Source organism: Pristiophorus japonicus, chromosome 2, assembly GCF_044704955.1.
Source record: "Pristiophorus japonicus isolate sPriJap1 chromosome 2, sPriJap1.hap1, whole genome shotgun sequence".
Taxonomy (NCBI): Eukaryota; Metazoa; Chordata; class Chondrichthyes; family Pristiophoridae; genus Pristiophorus; species Pristiophorus japonicus.
In genome coordinates this window covers 169,405,374-169,418,126 of record NC_091978.1, presented here as the reverse complement: position 1 = coordinate 169,418,126, position 12,753 = coordinate 169,405,374, and the positions used below count along the sequence as shown (strand labels likewise).

Genomic DNA, 12,753 nt, shown 5'->3' with positions numbered 1-12,753 from the left:
GGGATCGTTTTGGATATGCATGACTTTTGCAGTACTCCTTTTCTTTAGTACCTGTAACTGACTCTTCAATATATTCCAAATAGAAATAGCTTCAAGTAGTTCAAATTCATCTGTGCCCGTGACATAACAAGCCTACCATAACTCGACTATGTATGCAGTCAATCTTTCTGCTCGTGGCCTCAATGGCAATCCGAGCGCTCAGCGTGATGTTATTACTACTATAATGGGAATCAGAGATCCGGGACACAGTAACAGAGTATGAAGCTAGATACCCATTCGAGTTCTCGCTGTTAAATCAGATCTGGCTCTTCTCAGCAGCATTTGCAGTAATTTCCTCTATGTCGCACAATGTCAACTAAAATTTCTGTACACAAGAACGTAAGAAATAGGAGCAGGAGCAGGCCATCTGGCCCCTCGAGCCTGCTCTGCCATTCAATTAGATCATGGCTGATCTGTAGGGCATCAGTTCTGGAATAGTGCTTGCAATGTTCCTTTAAGCTTTGCAAAAGGAATACTCATATCTCTCGCAACTTTTGAAAAGGCATGCTTTTGAATATATTTGAGAAACTGTTCCTTCTTGGGACCAACAACAGGAAAATGTAACTTGTTAGATAAGTTGTGCGACACCATTTCTTCTCACTTTTGCATCCAGGAAACAAAAGCTACAGAAAATACATTTGAACTTTGAGGTAGAATTTGCTTAAGTGAATAAATTAGGCAATGCTTAATGCCTTTGTTTGCAATTCCTTTGCCCACTATTTTAATACATTTACCCTGTATATTTTAATGCCTCTGTTAAAATAGTAGACAGCACAATTGCATCCAAATCAGTAATATTTGCCAAGTAAACTTCATACAACATAATGCCAAGGTTTATGAAGGAAACCAAACTAAATGCGACTTGAATAGGGCACAAATACACAGAGGAATTCACATACAATACTCTATGAATGAGCTGGGTTCAAAAAGAACTTTACAATGAAACATATACATAAGCTTCTCCTCCCACTTGGTAGTCTAGCTCATGGATGCTGGCATGGTATGTGGAAAAGACTTGGTGAAAGTAAGCAAGGATTTTACATGCTTCAATTGGATTACTGTGCACTGATAAGTTTAACTATAATTCCTATCAATCATATTAATGCAGAGAAAGCTAACTAGTCTTACCCACAATCTTCAGAGTATCTAAAATCTTCATGATCAGGAAAATGACTAGTGAGAATGGGAAAAGGAAAGGGAACAGGGAATCATACAACACAAAAGAGAAACAAGGAACCTATAAGCAGGTATTAAATAATCTACACCTAAATTTACTCTAATTATTGATCAAACATAATTTTAGAACCTTAAGCATAATAATTACACAGAAATTGTTATATGTAAAGTGCTGAATACTTAATATGGAGTTGAATATCTTTGAAATATAGGGCCTGAAATTGATATGTCCCGCTGCCTCCCGCTTCCCAGCACTATTCAAGCAGCCCTTCATTTTTTACAGCCCGCTGCCGCAGAGATCCTCCATCGCGAATTTGATGGTAATGTAGTGGGCGGGAGCAGGATGTGGTGGGCGTTACAGGCTATTAGATTTGACAAAGAATGGAGGCCTAGTTCTGCACATACAAGTTTTTTTTTTGACGTCGACGTTGTTTTTGGTGCGTTTGGGGGTCGCCCGCGCGAAACAGCTTGGGGGGGACAGCGACTTCGAAAAACAGAAGAAAACAAAGTATCAAAGAAAGGTCAAAGCAGGAAGAGTCAGTTTATAGATAGGTGAGAAGAGAGGAGAGTGTGTGTGTGTAAGGCAAGGTATGGGGACCTTACTGGGGATGGAGGGGTTTGGGGGGGGGGGAAAAAGAGAGAGGGGGTGGGCGTGAGTGTGTGTGAATGCGGGGGCGGGGTGTCATGTACAAAATCAGTTAAAGATTATTACTTTGATTTCTGTAGAAGAAATCGTCAACCAGTGACTCAGAGCAACAGCGCACAGAAGGAGGCCCACCAAAGGTGCTGGAGATAAGTGACTTGGAGCAGCGTGCCTTAGCCTTGGTGGTTAGGTACGACCGTGCAACCACCCACGGTGGTGCTGATCCCTTGCCACAGTATGGTAAGTTGCAGTCATGTAATTCATCCCAAAATAATATAATGTACTGTGATGTTGGGGTCATGTAATGTAATGTAACGTCAAGCATTTTAATGTATTCTGTGTCAGCCATATATAATGTAGTAATGCAGCCGTGGTGGTCCTTGAAATAAGACTGTGCTACGTGATGGTACTCGTATCACCCTGACCCCTCTCCTGCTGTTAACCACTGAAATGTTTTGTAGTTGCAGATGCTGATTCAAATGACACCAAGGTAGCCACCGCCTCGACCTCTGGCACCCCAAGAGCCTCTGCCAGACCCCCCGCCTCGACCTCTGCCACCCAGAGCAGGAGGAACAAGAGGAAGAAGCCATTTCAACTGGAGGGGGAGGAGGAGCAGTCCATTGTTTTAAGCTTTGTGCCTGCACCTGTGGGCACAAATACCTCTATCGGGGTCGGAGTTTTATGGCTTTGCAAACGATTCCGAAGAAGAAGCAGGACCAAGCAGTGTGCAATACACCCCTAGCATTCAAGCCATTATGCCGCATCCACGGAGGTTGATGCGGCAAAGAGGGAATGCTGCAAGATAGGGGGCCGCTCAACAGGACATGGTTGAATGGTCGACGATGAGCATTGAGCTAGGTTGAGAGCTCCTCCAGGCCATGGCTGCAATAGCTGAGCACATCGCGGGACTTTCAGGCCGGCAGGAGGAGTCTATGTCGAGGCTGATTGCTGCGGTGGAGCGAAACACCGAGTCCATCGATGCCATGAGATAATCGATGGTCTCGGGATATGGCACGCAGCCCCCCCTGCCCCCATGCCATAGCAGCCAGGCCTTCCACATCCAGAGCTGCTCCTCTGCCTTGTCTTCCCACCAACGATGGCAGCAGTGCTCCAGATGCAGTGCTGTATAACATTCTGATCCCAACACGGGGAGGGGCAGGGGTGGGGGTCAGTGTGGGGATGGACAAAATGGGAAGAGAGGGGGGTGAGGGTAAGGCGGGGGGGGGGAAAAAAAGAGGCGGTGGGAGCGGCTAGAGGGTTGGATGTTGGTCGTTTTTGTACATGTTGATGTTTTAAATGTTGTTTGATTAACATTTTTTAGTATTCATTGTAAATTGTTAAAATTAATAATTTAAGTTTTAAACTGTTGACATCTTTGAAAATTCTCAAAGTTTTCCAAGTTTTAAATGTTTTGAATTTTTATAACTTCATAAATCTTTTTATTGAATTTAACAACTCTTGTACAGTGTCTAACCTTTAGAAAATGAAGGGCAACAGTCCTGAGGATTCCATACAGTGGGCAGACAAAGCTGGTGTTTTGGAGGGGGGTGGGTGTTGCCATGACACACTATTACTGCTTAAGATCTGCTAAGATCAGGCAAGACCTTACTTTTCAAGAAGGTATTTAGGCCGGCGGTAAATGGATCTTAGTGATCAAATTTGCGTTTTTGAGCCTTATCCGATGGGTGGGCAGTATGGACTACTGCCTGCGGTAAATATCTGATGAATGTCCCGCCAGCGGGAATGTGGGCAGTAATTGATTTTTTTTGATCAAATTCGCATTTCCGAGTGGTAAGTGGGTGGTAATGAGAGAATTTCAGGCCCAGAGTGTAGTTTTGGTCAGAAACAAAGAGGGAAAATGATTAGTTCAATGAGAATCTTTAGACTGTATTACAGCTTTTTCTACCTCGGCAGGAGAACATATACAAATACAATTCTAATCCACAACTTGTAAATGGGCCTCGATTTGCCAGTATCTAATTTAACTTTTTTTTTTAAAATTAGTTCCTGGGATGTGGGCATGGCCAACATTTATTGCCCATCCTTAATTGGCCTCTGGAAAGTGGTGGTGAACCACCTTCTTGAACTGCTACAGTCCATGCGGTGAAGGTACTCCCACAGTGCTGTTAGGAAGGGTGCTGCAAGATTTTGACCCAGCGACAATGAAAGAACGGCGACATATTCTCAAGTCAGGATGGTGTGAGACTTGCAGGAAAACTTGGAGGTGATTGTGTTCCCATGCTCCTACTCCCCTTGTCCTTCAAGGTAGTAGACGTCGCGGATTTGTGCGCTATAGAATAAGCCTTGGCGAGTTGCTGCAGGTGTATCTTGTAACTAAATGAGTAGCCATGCAGTGGGAACATGCAATGTTAACAGCAATAAAGGGCACACTAGCTTTGAGGGGAATTTAACTTTGTAACCAAGTTCAAGAAAAGATGAAGAAATGCAGGGTCAGGTTGTGCATTATAGGTTTGGTTTTTTTGCATCCACAGGCAGAATTTGCCAGATGGGTTTATACTCCCATTACTATCATTGTGATTAGGTTTTGTACCTACTTTTGTATCCTACCCCTACCCAACTTCTGTAATTGCTAAAAAAAAATAACTGATTGGCCTGGGGGGGGGGGGGGGGGGGGAAGGGGCGGAAGGGGCGGTGGAGGGGAGAGGAGGATGAGAAAGTAAGTTTATAATTTCAATGCTTGTTAGAATATAAATACTCATTTAACACTTCCCTCTCTGCCTCCCTCAGAAAAAATATTGTTTCACAAGGATTCTATCATTTTGTGACTTTTCGGTGCTGGAAATTGAATCTTTTTTTCTCTTTATTCCCAGAGGCATCAAGAGTAGTACATGGCGCTCGAGTAAAGACACAGATCACAATTTTGTAACTGTAGACTGCTTAGGAAATCTACAAAACAAATACAAAGGCACTTACCCATAAGCAATCCCTGCTACTGTACACTTCTTAAACTCCATTACATTACAGGTTAAAGTTCCAGTCTTATCTGAGAATATATATTTCACCTGTTAAAATAGAAATTGATGTTTTATACACTGAAGCAAAATTAAACAATTTACTACCAATGTAGTAAAAGCTAATGGTTAGTAAATGAATGCAGAATGCAGACATAATTTCATGAGTGGCAGATCGCAATAGCTCAGAAATTGCAGTCATAAAGTTAGTTTTCAGAAATTGAATAATTGCTGCATTGTTCAGGTCACAACTACGAATTCAACTCATAGGATTTTTTTTTGGTAAACTTTAAAAAAAAAAATTGAAATTCAACTATTGGCTTTCATCTGTGACATCACAACTTGCATGTCTATAGCACCTTTAATGTAGAAAAATGTCCCAAGGTACTTCAAGGAAGTATAATCAGACAAAAATTTACACTAATCCACAGAAGTAGATATTAGGAGGGGCTTGGTTAAAGTAGTTGTTTTCAGGAAAAGTCTAAGGAGAGAGTGGTGGAAAGGCAGAGAGATTTAGGAAAGTAATTCTAAAGCATAGGACCTAACCTGCTGAAGGTATGCCCGCCAATGGTGAAGGGAGTGGGGTTGTGTAAGAGACCAGAGTTACTGGACTGCACAGATCTCACATGGTTGTAGGACTGAAGGAGGCTAGAGAAGGGAGGGGGTTACACCATAGAGGAATCTGAACACAAGGATGAGAATATTAAGTGTGAGGCATTGGTTGGCTGAGAGCCAATGTAGGTCAGAAAGCTCAGGGGTGACAGGTGAGCAGGACTTGGTTTGGGTTAGAACATAGACAGCAGAGTTTTGGATGAGCTAAGGTTTATGAAGGGTGGAAGGTGGGAGGCCAACCAGGGAAGCATTGGAATAGTCGAGTCCGGAGATGACAAAAGAATGGATGACTGTTTAAGCAGATGGGCTGAGGCGGGGGAAAGACGGGCAATGTTAGAGATGGAAATGATATGGAGTTGGAAGCTCAGCTTGGGGTCAAATTGGGCACCAAGGTTACAAACAGTCTGAGACAGTGGCTGGGACGAGGCATTTAATTGGTGGTGATGGAATGGAGTTTGGGGTGGGGTGGGAGCATGCAAAGAATATGGTTTCAAGCTTGCCAATGTTTACATTGAAGGAAACTGCCTTTCATCCAGGACTGGATATGAGACAAGCAGGCTGACCACACAGAGGCAAGGGAGAGATCGAGAGAGATAGTGGTGAGATAGAGCTGGGTCAGTGTACATATAGAACAAGAAATGACCTAAATAATCAAACAGTGTGTGTTATCTATATTCATTGGATGAGGCACAGCTGAATAGTTTCATAAAATACACAAAATAGCTTTTTAAAGTATACACCAACTATTACCTGTCCCAGTTCTTCATTCAGATTGGATGTTCGGGCCATGGCAGGAGTATTTGTTGGTTCATATAACATGTCCATATCCTGGTAGGTAAAGGTAAGACAGACATTGTTCTTATCATTTGTACTCATTTGTAGATTGTTAAAACAAAACTGCCTTAGCTGGTGTCAATGATTTCTAATTTGTTTTAAAAATACACTTTTACAAATATTGGGAGGAACAGCGGAAGCCTATAATTATATAGTGCCTTTCATGGCAAAGGGATGTCCCAAAGCACTTCAATTATTGTTCAGAGACATGGAATTGGGTGTTGGAGGATTTTGTTAAATAATGTGTCAAAATCTCTGGAAATTAACAGTCCAATCCACAAGTGGATGTTAAGGGATATTAGCACTTGACACATTTTACCCTTAACAGGACCATCATAATTTCTTTGTCTTCTACTCTCATCTTTCTTCAAAGAAGTTTCCAACTCCCTTCAGTGTTAAGTTCAATCATTAATTACCACATTCAATCTGTGGTGCAATTTTTGCTTTTGAAACCACTAAAAATTATGTACAATTAAAAAAATGCAATGCAAAAATCTAATTGCACAACCATACAAATAATTAATACTTCTAAAAAAAAAATAATTAAAAAAATAATTCAGTGAATGTAAACTCCCCAAAAATATTTTGATGCAATTGATGACATATTCAATGTGAAGTTTAAGTTTCTTAAGTGCTTTTCAAAACATTAAGTCTGTTCCTGCCCATACCAAGAACCCAGCGCCAGACCAAGACCGAAATAGGAAGAGTTTCAGGCAGGGTGATGCTGTGAGCATGTCACAATGCCATCAATGTTAGAGATGGAAGCTGGAGAACTCATTAGAAGTAAAATGAATGGACATGTTCTAGCTCAAAATAAAACATGCTGTAAAAAGTACACTGGAAACAAGCATGACAGTTACAGGAAGCATAACTTACAGGAAGTACATGCATTTTCAAGTCTTGATACATTATAGATAGAGCTTTTCTCAGTCTCTGACCGACATTTATTGTAAACTGAAATATACTTACCCAGTTAATGAAAAATGCTTGGATAAACTTTACAACCTCTAGTGTAACTAATAGGCTGATTGGAATGAGGTTATTAAAGAGGATGATGAAGGTTAAGAAATTCAATCCAAAATAGGAGGCTCCACTACCTGTAAAGAAAATGATTTTAAATATGACTGATTTTTTATTTTAAATGAGGGGGAGTAAGGGATTTGCAGGGAAGGGTATGGTTAAGTAACAAGACATTGACCTGGATTGTGCTGTCATAATAATGGTGAGGCTATCGGCACGCGCCGTTATTACAGGGTAAAACTGACAGTAACTTCTGGCGTCCGCACACGCGCAGTTAAACACAGAAATCCAGAAGTTGCTGTCAGATACCCCTTGCTCTTCCACAGGGTGCATTGTAACAGTCCTCTGATAAATTTGGCACTGAAATCATTGTAGGAACTTGGGGTACTTGTTCATTCGTTCCACACTAAAAACCGTTGGAAACATTAGGGCTTGTGCATTTAGCAGCAAGGTACTTTAACGGTGTGATAAGTACTGCTGAACTACTTCTCTGGCCCTGAAAAATACATTTTACAAAATATTGAGTCTCATTCACTCAGAAAATTAATGCTGCAGATTTTAAAAAATGTTACATTTTTAAGGTTTTTCTTTTTCTTCTCTTTCAATCCCTTCTATATGTACCAATCTTTATTTTGCTTCCTGTAAAATGATTTAAATGTCATTTATATTTAAAAAAATTAACTTCCTGGTTTGCAGCCTGCAAGTCTCAGTAAAGATTCTTCAATCTGATTGGTTGAAGAGCCTCCCTGCTGCTTGTGCTGCTCACAGATGCCACAGATTCCCTGTAGAGGGCGCTGCACTGGATCAGATGCAGGATAAGTAGAAATCTCCGCTAACAAGTGCGCAGTGTGTCTCTGAGCAACAGCAGGCGAGGTGAATGATGCCGAGGGGAAAATCCGGAACATTGTTTAAACTAACATTTCTAAATTAATACAATCCTAAAAGAGTAATAAATTCCGATACAAATTTTAAAACATTTGTAATTTAGTTTATTACAGTGTTAAGAAGTTACATTAAGAAATTTTAATAATTCCAATAACATCAAAGACTCTCAATGGTTACATTTGTGCAAAGAAGGGTGATACACTCTAGTAGGTTTTACCATATGTATTGCTCAATCTGCAGCTTCCTGCAAATGTCACTGATTAGAGTGCAGGGGCAGGGATCCTGGCCAATTTTCCAGAGGCCAACTGTAGCATCCAGTGGGACATCTACCCGCCCCTCCAACCGTGAATCAGTTTCCTGGGTCAGAGTTCACTGGCTGTGCAAGGCATCTTTGCATCAAGATGGAACCTGCCAGGGCCAAAGAGCAAACTGTGGAGATGCTGCAGCAGGAATGCCACTGCATGAGGTGTAGCAGGAGAGCTTAAAAGGGGCAAAACAACCCTGAAGGAAGCAGGAGCAGCAGTTATGTAGGCTTTGGCAGAGGCGGAGGCCTATATAGCTATGTGCACAAGGACAAGGTTGGAGGGAATGGAAGTGTCCATTTGCTCATCTCCCTCCATTTCTTGCACCAGGTCCATTACCACAACTACACCTATTGACACTTTCCACCAAATGGTTCCAAGGAGTAATGGCAACACGGGTGGATGGGGAGGTCAAACCGTACCCTGCCGGTATTTGCATGTGGTGAACGGGGAAGGAGGCAGTCAACAGTTTGCCAACAGGAGTGAAAAGAATTGAGGTCTATCTGGAGAGACAAAAGCAGGCCTGACCATCCAATTTTCCTACCGTGTGTCACTATTCTGTCCAATTTTAATTGAGATAGCAGCCTGAAATATCTGTATCCATGAACCTGTCTGAAACCATCGCGGAAGAACCATCACCAGAAGGATTGCAGTGGTTAACGGACAAGGCCTACTCTCAGGGCTGCCACATGCCAAACACATTTTTAAGAATAGTTTTTTTTCAAACTGCGACTGTTACAGGTCAATAATCCTGGGATGGTCCAGTGGCTAAGTATCTGGATTTGTGTGCAGGTTTAAACAGAAACAAAGGAAACAGTTCAAGGCCAAGCATTTATCATTAGTTTTAGACAGAAGAAAAAAATAAGTTTGGACGATAGATGCATGGATACTCTTTTTAATAAAGATATGTCAGGGAGTGGGCGCGACATGTGTTTGAGATTGAATAAGTCTAATTAAATGCAATGCAAAGAGGGATTTCTGTGTATATAACATTTAAATCTGGTAAATTTGTAGGCTAGTGCCAGTAAAACATGAGCATGTAATCCACCAGACTGTTGTAAAATCCCTACTGGTTCACATGTGTCCTTCTGGAAGGCAGAAGAATGAGAGGGGACCTCATAGAAACGTTTAAAATTCTGACGGGGTTAGACAGGTTAGATGCAGGAAGAATGTTCCCAATGTTGGGGAAGTCCAGAACCAGAGGTCACAGTCTAAGGATAAGGGGTAAGCCATTTAGGACTGAGATGCGGAGGAACTTCTTCACCCAGAGAGTGGTGAACCTGTGGAATTCTCTACCACAGAAAGTTGTTGAGGCCAATTCACTAAATATATTCAAAAAGGAGTTAGATGAGGTCCTTACTACTATGGGGATCGGCGAGAAAGCAGGAATGGGGTACTGAAGTTGAATGTTCAGCCATGAACTCATTGAATGGCGGTGCAGGCTAGAAGGGCCGAATGGCCTACTCCTGCACCTATTTTCTATGTTTCTATGCAACATGCCATCCTCCACCTGTCCTAAAAATGAATTGCCAAACTCTATGGTTGACTCAATACCCTCTGCAGTGGCCGAGCAAGCCACAATCAATATGAAGGCCCACTACCAATTTCTTAGAGCAATTAAAGATGCGTAATAAATGTAGTCTTGCTACTGTCCCACACATTGAGAACAAAAAAAATAAAAATGTGGGAAAATTATCAGTATTAATTTTCCAATTTGCATTATGATGCTGCGCACAAATTTCCAGTATTGTGAAGTTCTAGTCAAAATGTAACTTTGGCCATTGTTGTATTATGCCGTTTAACTATTCAGGGTGCAGTGTGATTTAATTGCCACAACTCTCTCCCAAACAAGTGGCTTAATTGGTGTTTTTAGCTTGCTGGCACAAGATATTAATTACTGTGTTAAACCCACATTGGATTTTGCGAACAGCTGTTAATACAGCCCAAAGTTGCTAACACCAGAACTACAGATCTCCACAGGGCGATAACTTCATACATAAATTACTAACGGGCGAGCGCCTTGTTTGCTTCTCAAAGGTATTATGAAGAGAGATGGACATTTATTAAGCTGGAAGACAGACGAAGCATACTGAAGGGGAAGAACCTCCTTTTTAACAGCTGGAGTTCCTTAACTGGTAGTGATTACAATCAACTCAGCAGGCCATATGATTACTTAGAATCAATCTCCAACAGCAAGGTTGTAAAGTGCTTTAGAAGCAAACGAAAACTCTTTAAAAATTGTATTTGATCAAAGGCATGTGCCGATCGGAAAAGCTGACAAAGAATTTAAAAAATGGCGAGACAACCCCAAAAATTGTCAATTTGAATGAACTGAAAATAACCTAAAAAAGACCATGACTCCGAGGCCATTGCATCAAGGCAACTAAATATGTTCAGTTCCTTTTTATTTCATTGAAATTTAGGAAGTGATAGTGTGTGATTGCATGCCATAATTCAGTTTGTTTTTGAGAAAACTGAAACCCAGTGGCATCACATATGACACAGGAAGTATGACTATAAGCGTGCAGCAAGACATATTTATGATTCATGCTGCAGCCATAACCAATTTCCATCAGTTGTATTATGTAGAAAGGGAAAGGGGGAAAGAAAGCTGAGGAAAAGGGGGTACAGAGGGGGAAGATAGGGTGCACTTCTAATTAATTTTGAAAAAAATGTCCACAAATAGTAAAAGTGTAGTCAAAGGAAGCCGAGGCCAATTGGGGACTAAAAGGAGATCTTCTGGAGGAGGCAGAGGACGTGGCGGAGATATTAAATGAGTACTTTGCATCTGCCTTCACTAGAGCAGAGGAGGCAGTCAATATAGCAGTAAAAGGAGGAGGCAGCAGTGATACTGGATAGAATAAAAATAGAGCATGTACTTTAAAGATTGGCTGTCCTCAAAGTAGAACAGTCACCCGGTCCAAATGGTATGCATCCTCTTCTACCGAGGGAGCAAGGGTGAAAATTGCAGAGGCTCCGGCCACAATCTTCCAATCGTCCTTGGATATGAGGGTCGAGAGTGGATTGCAAATGTTAAACCCGTTTAAAAAGGGGGAAAGAGGGATAAACACGGCCAGTCAGTCTAACATCGGTGGTGGGGAAACTTTTAGAGACAACAATCAGAGACAAAATTCATTGGCCGATGGAAAAATATGGGCTAATAAATGAAAGTCAGCACAGATTTATTAAAAGGCAAATCATGTTTGACTAACTTGATTGAGTTCTTTGATTCAGCCATGAACTCACTGAATGGTGGTGCAGGTTCAAAGGGCCGAATAGCCTACTCCTGCACCTATTTTCTATGTTTCAATGTTTCTATTAAGCAACCGAGAGGGTAAGTGAGGGTAGAGTGGTTGATATGGTGTATTTGGACTTTCAAAAGACATTTGATAAAATGTCACATTATAGACGAGTTAGGAAAATTAAAGCCCATGGGATTAAAGGGACAGTGGCAGCATGGATACAAAATTGGCTAAGGGACAGAAAGCAGAGAATAGTGGTGAATAGTTGCTTTTCAGACTAGAGGGAAGTATACACTTGTGTTCCCCAGGGACTGGTATTGGGACCACAAACTTGGAAATGTAATAAACAAATGTAGTAAAAAGTGAGGAGGAGAGTAATAAACATCAGGAGGAACTAGACAGACTGATGAAATGGATAGACACATGGCAGATTAAATTTAACACAAGTGTGAAGGATGAGGAGAGCCAGTATGAACTAAATGGTACAATCATCAAGGGGGTGCAGGAACAGAAGGATCTGGGGGTGCATGTACACAAATCTTTGGAAGTGGCAGGATAAATTGAGAAGGCTGTTAAAATAGCATATGGGAACCTTGGCATTAGAGGAGAGAGTACAAAAGCAAGGAAGTTATGCTGAACTTTTAGAAAAAAAAAATCTAGTTAGGCCTCAGCTGGAGTATTGCGTTCAATTCTGGGCAACACACTTCAGAAAGGACGTCAAGGCCTTCAAGAGATTTCAGAAGAGATTTACTGGAATGGTACCAGAGATGATGGCACCGTGGCTGGCTCTGTTGCACAGGAGGGCAGGAAAAAGAGTGGGCGAGCGATAGTGATAGGGGATTCAATTGTAAGAGGAATAGATAGGCGTTTCTGCGGCCGCAACCGAGACTCCAGGATGGTATGTTGCCTCCCTGGTGCAAGGGTCAAGGATGTCTCGGAGCGGGTGCAGGACATTCTAAAAAGGGAGGGAGAACAGCCAGTTGTCGTGGTGCACGTTGGTACCAATGACATAGGTAAAAAAAAGGGAT

At 41.7% G+C, this 12,753-nt stretch overlaps 1 protein-coding gene across 6 annotated transcripts in view; it reads right to left on the bottom strand.

The window, feature by feature from the left end:
- atp8a1 (ATPase phospholipid transporting 8A1) overlaps positions 1-12,753 on the bottom strand; it is a 509,869-nt gene that overhangs the window by 320,787 nt on the left and 176,329 nt on the right. For 4 of the 6 annotated variants that reach the window (XM_070870234.1, XM_070870228.1, XM_070870245.1 and 1 more), the window contains 4 exons: positions 7,246-7,373; positions 6,193-6,270; positions 4,793-4,881; positions 1,168-1,212 (listed from right to left, as the gene is read on the bottom strand). In XM_070870234.1, coding sequence (XP_070726335.1) covers positions 1,168-1,212; positions 4,793-4,881; positions 6,193-6,270; positions 7,246-7,373 — 340 coding nt within the window. The remainder of the gene's footprint in view (positions 1-1,167; positions 1,213-4,792; positions 4,882-6,192; positions 6,271-7,245; positions 7,374-12,753) is intronic. The other 2 variants (XM_070870244.1, XM_070870240.1) reach the window with 1 other exon arrangement.